This window comes from Sander vitreus, chromosome 13 (genome assembly GCF_031162955.1).
Source record: "Sander vitreus isolate 19-12246 chromosome 13, sanVit1, whole genome shotgun sequence".
In the NCBI taxonomy this organism is placed as follows: domain Eukaryota; kingdom Metazoa; phylum Chordata; class Actinopteri; order Perciformes; family Percidae; genus Sander; species Sander vitreus.
In genome coordinates, this window is record NC_135867.1 from 2,744,289 (window position 1) to 2,758,748 (window position 14,460).

Here is a 14,460-nt window from a genome sequence, read left to right on the forward strand (position 1 = left end):
ATTATTCAAAAATTGCAACATCTTTCCAAAAGTCAATAATCGTGTTAAGTACTCGTGATTATGATTTTTTTTTTTCATAATCGAGCAGCCCTAATGTGTGTCTATTCATATCCCTAAAACATAAGCTAAACAGTGAAAAACAACAGTGGAGTCGGTCCTCATTACCTGGAGGTGTTATTTTGTTGTTGGTGAAAGTGATAGAAATCAGTGTGTCAGGATGACAGATTGCTAAATGCAAGCCTAATAAAAAGGCTGCTTCAGAATCGTGACTTTAGTTTACAGGACCTTGTTAGATTCCAATTAAGGCTGTTTGACACAAATTTACCTAAATGGAACAAGATCAAATTCTCTACTGAGGATCATAACAAAGAAAACAAACGGTGTGTGTGTGTGTGTGTGTGTGTGTGTGTGTGTGTGTGTGTGTATTCACAAATGAAACTTCTCTCTTATTTTGCTGTTTATCTTTTGTTTTTAAGAATTTGCATTCCTACTCAGCCAAAGATTTAGTAGAAACTGCGATCCGTAACAGAGCTCTTCTGCCTTCTGTCTGTTTCCAGGCTGGAGTCTCCCACTCGCTCCCTACTGATGGAGGCTCCTAAAGGCATCCAGATCCTGGCTGAGGCCGGAGACATCCAGGCCATCTGCAGGAACGAGCTGCGACTGGAGTCCAAAGATGGAGAGGTGTGTCAACCAATAGCGCAAATCAACTTTTTTCCTCCGTCTAAAGAGCCCCTATTACACTCTTGGGCTCTACTAGAATAGGGTTACATGCTTTAATGTTACTGCTGCAGTGCTTCCACCTGAAACACTAGCTGTGTTCGAAACCGTTCCCCGTCACGAACATAGTGCACCATATAGTGTGTCGTACCCTACATTTTACTCCCGTATACCACAATGCAACGTGGCCGTGTTTTCCTGAAGGAGAAGAAGAAGCAGAAGGACCCAGCAGAAACTGAAAATGAAAAATGGAGCGGGGATTTTTTTTTTTTTTGTTTCAACAGTAGAAATGTAACACGCAACAAATATAGTATACAACCTTTTACTTTCCTCCTGGGTGTCTGGTTTGTTTTAGGGACGTAGTGGAAGTATTTTTGTTTCGGAAGTCATGAAAAACTTGGTTGGCGTTCTCAATTAATGACATCACTAATTGAGGAATTTCAAACAGGAATGTGGGTGAGCTATTTTTAGGCAGTTGAGAAAAAGTGCTGTCTGTTGGAGAGAAAGCTCCTTTGGAGTGAAATGTGTTTTTTTGCATTTTATACATCTATTACATAAAGAAACATCTATAGTATATTAAAATCTGGAGGAAAAAAACATACAAGGGGCTTTTTAAAGGACAACGACTGCACCAAATCAAGAACATAAACTTTAAAGTTAATTGCAGTTTACTGTAGAAACAAACCCCCGAGTTAGCCAATTTATTGGGAAGAAAAATGAAGGCAAATTGTAAAAGTATTACCCAAACTATCAGTTGTAAACATCCAACGAAGCTTGCACTCCGACTTCCTGCTTTAACTTTGACCTGCTATACTTACCGTAGGTATGCACACACAGTTTTCACAATCAGAAAGGAGTTTATTGGCACGGCACCCTACGTGGAATTTGCCTTGGTGATTGGTGCATACATACAAACAAACATATTAAAATGTAATAAGAATAAATAAGAAATACAGAAACAGACAGTCCCTCCAGAAAAAACAGTTTTTTTGTGATTGTTGCGGGCAAAAATCTTTGATTATGGGGCACGTTTTCTTAAAAAATGTCATGGAATATGCGGGATATTTATGCAATTTTTTTCGGGAACTTGCGAAAATTGGCGGGAACTTGCAAAAACTGCGGTTTCATCATGGCTTCATCGCGGGGTTTTTCTGGAGGGACTGAACAGAGACAAATGTATACAAAGTAGCTGTGTACATACAAAAGTAGTTTTAGTCGTGCAACAGAAAACTCAGATTGGACAGATAGTCTAGCTAGCTGTCTGGATTTACCCTGCAGAGATCTGAGGAGCGGAAGGTAACGGACATCCGGCGAAATTTCCGGCGGCACCGGAGCAATTCCCGAAGTGGAACGCAGTGGATATAGACTAGTCAGATCCAGGCTCAACAACACATTCTCACTCCCAGTCCGTCAAAAAGTGACGCTTGGTCAGGTGCCTTTGGCGTTTGTTATTGACACAAAAAGTCTCCTTTGGCGTCGTTTGAGACGCGCTTGGTCGTGACTCTTGGCGTCACTGTATGACGCTCTGGGAAGGGACGTACGTTTAAGTGACATGCGGCACAAGAACCTAATGACAGTTAGGTTTAGGAAAAGATGGTGGGTGGAGTTATAAAATGAACATTTCAGAGACACGCGGGACAAGAACAGGACACGAACCACGGTCTTCTGGGTGAAAGTCCTTTGTTGTTTGACCCATCCACCACCCCAACCAACTTCCTTACGAGGCATTTCTGTCTTTCATAGTACTCGCTACCGTTGTCGCTCTTCATACTACGTCATCTTACAGCGCTGGTGCGTTTCATACAGACGCTAAAGGGTGATTTTTGCGTCAGTATCTGACGCTGTGAGCCACTGACCAAGCGTCAGTATTTGACGGGTTGGGAGTAAGAACAGGTTGGACTTAGATGAGGAGTCTGTTCTGCACCAAAATGGGAAGCTAGCAGACGCATTACAATTGTAAGTATAGTTAGCATTTTGTATTTGTTCATGATGTTTGTTAGCTTGTAACTTGCAGATTAGGGTTAGGGTTAGATTTTAAAAACTATTTTAAAAACTACAAGCACACACAAAAAAACTACTCAATTACAGCAACGTGGGTAATTGTAATTTGTTAGTTTCCAACTCTGATACTTAGTTACTAAAGCTCCTAACTAACAGGCTTTTTTTCAGGGAAGATATATTGACATCGTCAGAGTTGTAAAATACTTACAGTAGAGTTCCATTTAGCTGCTTCATTTGAATAGAACATAGCCATTATTGATATTTTCTACGGCTCCTGAGGATTTGTTCCAAATTGGTGGGACGTTTAGTGGAGAACGCGTTCACTGAAAGCCACGTATTGCACACCGTCAGACTGGCTGACAAAAGACTCCAAGGACTCTTCCCATGTGTTGCATGGGGAGTACCAACTCCTGCCCTCCGGTAGGCACTATAGGGTCCCAGACTGCAGAAAGAACAGATATAAACACTAATTTGTTCCTCTGTCAATATCTCTGCTGAATCAACACAGGAGGGCAAAGAAGTGATTGTTCCCCCCTATTATTACTTTGATCTATTTTTACTTTTATCTATATAGTTATTATAGGCCATTTAAGACCACTCTTGCAGGGCAGGGCCCCCCTCATGTTAATTAAGTATCTATTTATGTTTTATTGATGCCTCTATGTTTTTAGCTCTTGTTTTTAGGTTGTTGTGTTGTGATTGTTGGAGCTTGCATTGCAAGACAAATTTCCGTGTACACGGACAATAAAGTGCTATCTATCTATCTATCTATCTATCTATCTATCTATTTTTAATAACAGCTTTACTTTGACTACTTTGACAACTCAAAACGTCTGCCGTGCCATTTAAATACAGAACAGTAACATTTTCAAGGATGTAATCATATTTTTACATAGTGTGTAATTAACACCACTGGTTTTAAAAATAAAATGTAGCCCACATGGTCCTTAAATCAAACCCTTCATTAAGTTGTTTGTTAAAGCAGTGAAGCACAATGAGCATGCAAAACACCTCAATTTGGAAATTAACTTTCAAAAATAATTTTCTTTGGGGCGCCTGGGCAGCTCACCTGGTGGGTTTACTCCTTGACGCAGTGGCCGCGGGTTCGACTCCAACCTGTGGCCCTTTGCTGCATGTCATTCCCCCCTCTGTCTAATAAATAAAGGCCTAAAATGCCCCAAAAATTATCTTAAAAAACAAAAAGAATCTTTATTAAAGCTTTAGTGCGTAACATTTCTTTTTTTTAGATACATTTTATTATTATTTTTATATTTTTGAACATACAGAACAGACAAACACAATTGAACAAGAACAAAAACCATCTCCCACCCCCCACCCTCTGCGGTCTCGAGGAAAACAAAAACAAACAAATAAGCAAAAACAAAAACAGAAATCATACCTTGCCTAGTCACTCTCCTCGCTAAAATACGCCAACTACTGTTTCATACAAAGCGAGTGGGAGGGGGGGGTCTGCGTTGAGCTATCATTTTCTTGGTTGCGGTTGAGCCGGCTAGCCAAACTTTCTTCTGTCTCCCAAGTAGGTGTAATTTAGAGTCGTCATTAAGCGACAAAACAATTGGGTCAGTAGGAAGTCGACATCCTATCATATCAGATATTATTGATGTTGTTTTATTCCAGAACTCATGCACCTGTTCACACTCCCAGACCATGTCCAGGAAAGTTCCAGTTTGTTCAGGTTGGCAGAACGTGCAATAGGGAGTAGGAATGACTTTAGAGATGTATCTCTTCTGAGGAGTCCAATGTGTCCTATGACATACTGTATGTTGAAGATATCTAGTGCGTAACTTTTTGATATTATTGAACGTCCGTTACATTCAAGCCATTGCCAAATGAGCTGCTACAAAGTTAATTAAGACTATCAGCTCCACACAACTCTCTCTGTATTTCTCAGTGTGACTATGTTCAGAAGATTGGGGCATCCGGCAAATTTCTCGCACAGAAGCTCGAGTGAAGATAATGACCTCTCATAATGATGCGCAATCACGGAAGGCTTGTATGATGTGGACACACCGACAGTTTTGTTGTCATTACTTAGAATTCCTCATGGGGGCGACAGAAACTACGCACTATAGTTTTAAATGCAGTCCTCTTACTTCAAACGTGCTTTCTGCACAAAGACTGAACCTCCCACTCAGCGAACTGGCAAGCTGAGAAATTAACTTTTTTTGTCCTCCCGCCATACTGGCGGAAGGGGCTCCATCTCAATTCAATATTTCTCCTGTCCAAAACTCAGTTTTAGCCAACAACAATCCCAACAATAGTTAGCTCCCTCGGCCAACATTGACCAGCATGTAGCTTATTGGCTGCTGGCAGTTTTCCCACATACTGGCTGTCCACCAGAATCTGCCTCACACACAAACAGGACAGTAGAGAACAGAAGTTGATTGTTTTTCTGTCTTTTTACCCCCTCCAGTCCTCCTTTCAGTCATAAATTCAGTTCTCTTTGGGTCTTTCAGACACTTAGGTTACATTTACATTGCTACGTTTTGGTTTAAAAAAACGAATATCACACCGCTCTGGCGTTTCCGAGCCCCTAAACCGGAGACATTTGAAAACACTTCTGGACCCGCTTTGGTTTGGAATCTGCGGGGTTGTTGTCCAGTCTCAACGGCCTCAAACGGAGACCTTTGGCAACACCAACACTGACGCCAATGTTTCGCCACCTGATTGGGTCATGACGTCTCGTTCTCTGAGACTAAGCTTTTAACATTACCATGGCGACTACCAGCAATGGGCGGAGTACACACGCTGCCTCCTGTTTATGCTCAGTACACGAGAATGTTGATGAGATATTTTGGTTTGGCCGTGTTAGTTTAAACGGAGATTAGTTCCTCTACTGGAGCAAAAGACACTGGTGTGAGCGGAGATGCTTTTGGCTCAAAACTCCGCTTAAAAACCAAAACGTAGCAATGTTAATGTAGCTTTAACGTACTTTTTTTCTTTTCCATCCGTCTTTTCCAGTTTCCTGTCCTTTCCCCATCGTCCATAGCGCTGTAACAATTCCAAATTTTGCTGTACAATTAATTTTCTCTGAAATAATTGCAAATGTCTCTTTCAGTCAAATTTAAAAAACATTTATTCATTTAGTTAAAGTTTTAAATAAATCCCAGGATACATATTTTGGTTATATACCATTGTCATGTGACCCAGATAATGTAAAAACACAAATACACTGCCTATGAAGTAAACCATGCCTCTTTATCATAAAACCCTTTTTTTTTCAAATGTATCCCCCCCTTGTCATTTTTGTTGCTATGAACATGTATAGCACATATGTCAAACTCAAGGAGAACTCAGAAATTCCCACAGACGGCTGGTTACGTACAATTAACAGGCCTAATCTTCCTTCCTCTCTCCTCTTTTTGTCTTTCTTTGCTCATTTACCATCTTTTTTCCCTGATCCACTCCTCATCCTCATGCTGCTTCTTTCCCCCCGCTCCTAAATTCCTCCAACCATTCCCCCATTGGTTACACACATCAGTCCTCACATTCATGGCGGTCGGCATCGCTGATAAAAAAGGATTTAATTTTTTTATCAGGTTGCACCAGTCGTGTCATGTCAGATCTTTTCGTATCAGCGAAGGAGGATTAGAGGAATACAGTGTTTAAAAGTTTCCCACAAAAACACTTTCGTACATTAGGACACTGCTGTGAGTTGGACGAGGAGAGAGAGAGAGAGACTGCTTCTGGAAGGTGCCCTCGGATTCAGTTGGGTCCAATAAAAAAAAAAAATACCCACAGTCAGAGTCTGAAGCCACGTCCCCCCCCACACACACACACACACACACACACACACACACACACACTCCACATCTTTCTGCATTTTTCACGGGTGTGTGGTCGAGAGTAAGGCGGCTGAACTCTCGATTGGTCAATTCATATAATTAAAATCACGTTCTCACACTCCATTAGTGTTGCAAATGTCCATTTGTCAAACCTCGGTTCTCTCTCTCACACACACACACACACACACACACACACACACACACACACTATCTCTCTCTCTCTCCTCAGGACCTGCTTGGCACCGCCACCGCAATTACAGAGTGGCTTTGGTCATTAGACACCCACAAATCACACAGGCAGACACAGAAATAGACTCACACACAGACTCGTATAGACAGTGATATTCCTGGAGCCACTCATAGTGCCATTGCCTCGCTTTGCCAGACCCTCCTTCACAGCGCTGTGGAGGAAGGTCTGGCTAGTCCACACAGTATTCCGGGATGGGAGAAAATAGCCTCGGGGAGGAACTTGTTTTGGTGGAACATGTGTACGTTCAAAAGTTGTTTAAGTCGTGCAACAGAAAACTCAGATTGGACAGATAGTCTAGCTAGCTGTCTGGATTTACCCTGCAGAGATCTGAGGAGCAGTTAACCATAGTCCTCAGAAATCCACCGAATTTAAAATTCCAACACAAAGAAAGCGGAAGGAAACTGAAAATACATGCATCCGGAGGAATTTCCTGCAGCACCGGAGCAATCCCGGAAGTGGAACGCGAAGGATATAGACTAGTGCACTGGGAACAATGCAGAGGCAAAGTGTAGCGGGATATTGGTAAGAGAAAACTACAAGAAAAGTCAAAAAAAAGAAATCGGGGGTATTTGTCAGTGAAAATCTGTAAAAACTAACAACAATGAGCCTTGCCTCATTTACATTTTGAGAGACTTGGCAATGAAGTTGACTTGACATGTACTTTTGCCCTTCTTGAGTGCACAATCACACGCTCAGCTTTACACACACATGGACATAATCCAGCCACGCACACACACACACACACACACACACACACACACACTGGTTCTCCCAGTGTTTCACACTGTCTGCCCCTCGTGGTGAAAAGATTTGTTCAACAGCAGCTGTCTGAAGAAGTCAGCTGAGACTCTGCTTTAAAAGTGTTCCAGGTCATTTGATGGCGATGCCTCCCGGCGGCGCCTGGTAATGGCTCCTTTAGCTCCTTTATTGCTGGAGAGCTCATCCTCTCCTCTCCTCGGCCGGTGAGACACCGGCCCTGTACGAGCCCCGGGAGGCCAGTAGGGAGGAGGGGAAGAGAGGACAGGGAGATGGGATTCATGCAGCACTGGTTCGTGCCTGTGCAGAGCCAGAAAGGCAGTTTGTTCCAATCAATGTGGGGGTTGGAGGGAGTAAAACGAGTGAATGAGTAGAATCTTCTGCCATTTCTGGCTCTTTTTTTATTCCTCGGGAGACAAAAGGAATGACCTGGGAATCAGACAGTAAACTTTTGTATGTTTTGTTGTTTGTTGTTGTTATGCTCAGTTTTTAGCAGGAAAGGGTTTTTCAGACAAACTATTCTCTTTGTCACCAAAATGTTTTAAAATATAACAATGTATGGCCACTTTACACAAAACGACGTTTCTAGTGATTCCACTGTCGAAGACTAATTTACAATATCGGAATGAAATCATGAGAGTCTTGCTAGAGTCGGGGCGCTCCTGGCCGTCGTCTCAATCGTTTGGTGTAAGGTGGTCATAAAACTTAGTCCCAGTCAGTCTTTTTCCCGACAAATGATTCCAACAACATCAAACGTGTACAATATTATCGTAAGTTTTACCGTCGGATAAACGCAGACCTCCGGGTACTGCCGCCATTCATCTCAATGTACGGTGGAACAGAAAATCTGCAAACTCTCCCTTAAAGGAACACGCCGACTTATTGGGACTTTAGCTTATTCCCCGTATCCCCCAGAGTTAGAGAAGTCCATACATACCCTTCTCATCTCCATGCGTGTTGTAACTCTGTCTGACGCACCCACTGCTAGCCTAGCTTAGCACAGATCCTGGAGGTAACCGGTTCCAACTAGCCTACTGCTCCCAATAAGTGACAAAATAACGCCAACATGTTCCTATTTACATGTTGTGATTGGTATAGTCAAAGGGTGTACAAATAACAAGGTCACATGAGACACAGCCATCTTCTAACCGTATACATATTGGGAACTATATTCTCAGAAGGCGAAGCACTGCTACTTAGGCGGAGTGATTTGCTAGCAGCACCTGAGAAGCCCCGTGGTGAGGAGCAGAAAGTAACAACGGTGCTAGATGGAGCCGGTTACCTCCAGGATCTGTGCTAAGCTAGGCTAGCAGTGGGTGCGTCAGACAGAGTTACGACACGCACGGAGATGAGAAGGGTATGTCTGGACTTATCTAACTCTGGGGGGATACGGGGAATAAGCTAAAGTCCTTATAAGTCGGCGTGTTTCTTTAAGTTACCAGCTAACGCTAGCGGTAGCTAGCTAGCTTGGTTAAATTATTCAAAACAAATCTAGTTGTAGTCTTGCAATGTGTGACCCTGCCAGATCCCCAGTCTTTAACATTAGATGTGAGATAATTGTCTTTAGATGTGAGATGGTGTCAGACTGTAGCTTTTTTTAAATGGTAAGCATTAGGTGTAACTTGCTGATTGATCTGGTACATATCTGGGTAGATGCCGCTAGAGTTCAATACCCTAAACCCCATTTAACATTCTATGCAACCGACAATGTGGAGTGCCCAGGTGTAAAGAGCCATTTGTGCAAGTCGAATCCCGTGAGGTAGAAGTTCTGGGAAGAAAAACAAAAGCTAAGCTATGGAGACCGGGTGAGGAGATTTGCTTTGAGAGCAATTAGAGTGAAGAGATGAGAAGAGACATCTGATTCCGCGGGGGTGAGCTGAGGTAAAGACAAAAGGGAAAAAGAAGAGTTTTTAGCCTATAAAGAATGAGATAAGAGTGAGGATCCTGAATGTGAGAAGGTCTACTATCAGTAGTGGAATGTAACTAATGTACATGTACTGTACTTAGACTGCTTAGACTCTATTGTCATTGCACAAGCTTGTGTACAACAAAATTTGCTGTGCCGTACCTGAATATAAAAGTACACTATAACATACACTCGTTCACAGTCATCCCAGTCAATAAATATATGAGTAAGCATTTTCAAAGCATGGAAACCGTATTGTAAGGGTTGAGTCCAAATGTTGAGGTACTTGTTCTTTACTTGAGTCTTTTCTTTTCATGCCACTTTCTACTTCTACTCCGCTACATTTCAGAGAGAAATATTGTACTTTTTACTCCACTACATTCATCTGACAGCTTTAGTTACTAGTTACTTTACACATTAAGATTTTTGCACACAAAACACGTTTATAAAATCTGATGTTTTATTATAAATGAAAGTAGCCAACAATATAACAGCCTACAAGTCCAGCTGACATGATTAGACCATTAAACACACAACTGTTTGGATCCTTTACACTTTCTAAAATCTTTTGAATACTTTAAGTACATTTTCCTGATGATACTTACATACTTTTACTTAAGTAACCTTTTCAATGCAGGACTTTTACTTGTAACAGAGTATTTTCACAGTGTGGTATTAGTACTTTTACTTAAGTAAAGGATCTGAATACTTCTTCCAACACTGTCTGCTGTACAGGATTTGGGGTTGTGAAATAAATAGGTAGAGGCAGGACATGAAGACGTTTATGGAGGAGTGACGTGGGGCATTTTAGGGAGATTAAAGATGAGGTAAGCTGTAGCTGGTTTTCTGCCAGACGACCATCAACAGAACAGTCCAGTTTAGCTGGCCTTGGTCCACCTTAATTCACCATCAGCCAACAAAAAACTACTTAACTTAGACTTGTCCTTTAAACAGCAAGTGGATGACGTGTATAAAGTCACATTAATGCAACGTGGAAGTCTAAACTTCAACCTATAATATCAGACTCTCTGAACCCATTATAACTGAAAATGTGGAAAAAGGAAGAGATTTTAAAGTTGCTGCAAGGTGACTTGGGGAAGACTGCAGGACTGCGTTCATATAGAGCTAACTAGTCTCGCTTTGCAGACCGTCCTCTACAGCGCTGCGGAGGAGGGTCTGGCTAGTCCACGCAGCATTCCAGGATGGGAGAAAAATTTGGTTTATTGGCATTTCTTTAAACCAATCACTTTAAACCATCGTCTTGGGCGGCGCTAAGCACTGCACGGAGCCTCTGCAAAATATCCTCGGGAAAGAACTTGTTTTGGTAGTAGTAGTAGTCCTCAGAAATCCACCAGAGTTTAGAATTACACCACAAAGAAAGCGGAAGGTGACGGACATCCAGTTGAAAAAAAGCACATACGGCGGAATTTCCGTCGGCAACGGGGCAATCCCTGAAGTGGAAGATGGTGGATATAGACTAAGAGCTAAGTGGTAACAATGGGCTAAATGGGTGTAACTAGGTTTGACATTAAAATCTAAGCCTATGTTACTTAAAGGTGCCGTAGGTAGGACTGCGAAGATCCAGGACTTAGCCAAAAAATTTGAACATCGACAACTTCTCAGTCCCTCTCCGCTTACGCTAAAGCCCAAAACGGTCTCCTAACGGTCCCCTCCCCCCACAAGGGAGAATAAATGAGGGCCACCCCCCCTGGCCCTGATTGGTGCATCTGAACAGGGAGCTGTGGATTTTTGCAAATCCCACTACAGGCTGTAGGTGGAGCCAGAGGAGCTGGATTATTTTTTAATGACCTGCTTCATGTAGTTCTACTGGAACATAGGGTCAGTTTCAGCAAATATGACAGAAAGGTAGTTTTATAAGTCTTACCTACTGCACCTTTAAGTAATCATGTGGAAAACCAAATATTTTGCTCATGTCAGTAGATCCATAATTAAAGGAATACTACATGTGTGCTATCTATAGATTGTGCTCTGCCAGCATAAAGTCCGCCGGATGACAGACACTAGCGGCATGGAGAGGGAGGGTAGGCGCCATTCCTCTGCATGTACTGTGCTGCAGTAACACAGAGACGGACTCGGGCATGCTTCAAACTTATGGAGTTAGCGGTGCCAGAGCGAAATTGAAGCAGGAGAAAAGATCCAAATCTAAAAATTAAAAAAATCTGCTCCTGCGCTCAATCCGAAATCCTCGCGCTCACTGCCGTGAGAGGGCGAAACAGCTAGCTAAAAGAAGAAAAACAATGAAATTAAAACAATTGAAAGACATGCTCATCACTAATAGAAAAACCGGATGGATGGAAATGGATCGACGGATATGGATGGATGGATGGATGGATGGATGGATGAATGGATAGATAGATAGATAGATAGATAGATAGATAGATAGATAGATAGATAGATAGATAGATAGATAGATAGACGGACAGACGGACAGATAGATAGATAGATAGATAGATAGATAGATAGATAGATAGATAGATAGATGGATAGATGAATGGATGGATAGATAGATGGATAGATGGATGATGGATGGATAGATGGATAGATAGATAGATGAATGTAGATAGATGGATGGATATAGATAGATAGATAGATAGATAGATAGATAGATAGATAGATAGATAGATAGATAGATAGATAGATGGATGGATAGATAGATAGATAGATATATGGATGGATATAGATGGATGGATATTGGTAGATAGAAAGATGGATAGACGGATTGATAGATAGATAGATAGATGGACGGACGGACGGATGGATGGATGGATATAAATAGATGGATGGATGGATATAGAGATAGATAGATGGACGGACGGATGGATAAACTAGAATTCCAATCTCACCAGTGTTCTCTCCCTCTCCTCAGATCTCTCTGGATGCTCGGAGGATTCGCCTGATGCGGCTGCCCGAGGGGAAGGCCTCCACCAGCTCCTCATCCTCTGGGAACAGGCAGACTGTCTACGAGGTTTGCGTTTGCCCCAACGGGAGGCTTTTCCTGTCCCAGGCCGGCACCGGATCCACCTGCCAGATCAAGAACAGTGTCTGCCTCTAGGACTGATACATGCAAATATGAATAAACACACAGGTATCCTGAAAGAAAGACGGGCATAACACAGACAGATGTACCCATATCGCCTGCCTCCAGGACTGATAAACAGCAAACACAGACAGACACTGCATACAAAGACTGCCAGAGCTGATCGAAATATAAACAATCATAGATACTGTAACTATACAGACACACTGGTGTGTACACTTTGCAGTCACAAACACTCAGACTGATATTTAGTCTCAACCGATATGTTTTAACAGGCCAATACTGAACATTTTTTAATTGAAGCTGCTGACAGTGGATCTTCTGTGCCAATATTTCAATGCTAAAAGATATTTTCTCCCTTGATTTTATATGTTTGAGAGTTGAAAAGCCTTTGAAATCAGCATTTAGAGCATCCCTGGGACACTAAAACTCTCCACCGATTGTCATACACATCTCTCTAAGCTCTTTATACATACAGTGCAGCAGTTGTTAGGCTTTTGAACTTAATTACATCAATAAAAGAAAGAAAGAATATATGTGTTTCATCGCAGGTTTTAACAAGTTTTTAATACAACCGAGGTCAGAAAGGAATCTCCATCATAGTGGGGATATGCAGTAGGACACTGACTGGCTCATATATTTAACAAAAGGACAGGATTTGAAATCTATTGGTCTTACTCTAACATACATGACACTGCTATGTATCAACAGCGTACACACATACAGATGCACACACTAGCTTATAGACATACATTCACACAGTATACATATTTTAACGCGCACGCACACACACACACACACACACACACACACTTTGCTCCTAGTTGAAACTTGGAAAATCTCCAGACTTACTAGAAGAGACATTGATCTAGTCCATTTGTCCCTCAAGAGCATTTCAGTACCAGAATCACTGGGGTGATCACCTATGGCAAAAGACCCCGCCCCCTCCCCTCCGTTCTTCTTCTCTTTTTCCTCATCTTCTCCTATACCACAGCTGAGATGATTAAAGGATTTATGCTTTCCCTGTTGTTCACAAGGCATTTTAACGCCCCATAGGCATTCTATGAGCACTTAATTACGGCTATTCCTAATATCAATTGGGTGAGGAGATGGTGTAATGAACATGAGCTCGTGGCATGGATGTATTATAAGAATTGGATACCGGACTCCAAAATAGCACCCATTCATTTGCATGGCTAGCATACAAAAAAAACAAAAGAAAAAGGCTTTCAGTTTACAGTCCCACTCAGCCCATATGCATATGGGATGATGTCACGCTTTTATAGGCTCTGGGAAAGTTTTACCTATATAACACAGTGTTTCCCCCAGTGTATTGCAAGCCAGGTGGCCCACCGGGCCTATGTTGCCCCCCCCACCAGCCCTAAGCTATTGGGGGGGGGGGGGGATTTAAATGTATTTTTAAGACGTTTTTTTAAACTAGTTACAGTGGGGCGGCTCAGTTAGAAACTTAGAGGTAGTGATATTTTCAAATCTCCAGTCAGCTTTTAGCACTGACTTAATGTGAGGCTCTATGAAGTCTGTCTTATAGCTTTTTTAAATTCTCTATTTGACGATTCCGTCCATGATTCTTTTGTCACAGAAACTATTGGGCTCTATATTAATGCTGCCATGCGTCTGTGACTGGCTCCAGCCACACTTGCACCGGGCTAAACAACTTTTCTGGGGGAAACCCTGTAACACCATGGATTGAAACTGTACCGCGACTGGCCTCTGGGAGAACTTGAAAAAAGTCTCTGGGCAGCAAGGCTGACGGGCGGCGCAGTTTCCAGCTCTCTCAATACAATCTACGGGACTTGGATTTTTTTTCTAAAGTAGATGTTTTATAAACTGCCATTTCAGTCAAAACACATACCAGATTCAGAAGTGTATGTGCTTTATATGTGCGTTAAGTGCTGTTAGTGTGCCTATGTGACAATAAATAAACCACAATCGGGTTTTGCGGGGG

At 42.1% G+C, this 14,460-nt stretch overlaps 1 protein-coding gene across 2 annotated transcripts in view; it reads left to right on the forward strand.

Moving 5' to 3' along the window:
- The window catches only part of sgcd (sarcoglycan, delta (dystrophin-associated glycoprotein)), a 176,479-nt gene extending 162,248 nt beyond the window's left edge, over window positions 1-14,231 (forward strand). For both annotated transcript variants that reach the window (XM_078265891.1, XM_078265890.1), the window contains exons 7-8: window positions 558-681; window positions 12,324-14,231. In XM_078265891.1, coding sequence (XP_078122017.1) covers window positions 558-681; window positions 12,324-12,509 — 310 coding nt within the window. In that variant the 3' untranslated portion in view covers window positions 12,510-14,231. The remainder of the gene's footprint in view (window positions 1-557; window positions 682-12,323) is intronic.
- Window positions 14,232-14,460: the final 229 nt, after the last annotated feature.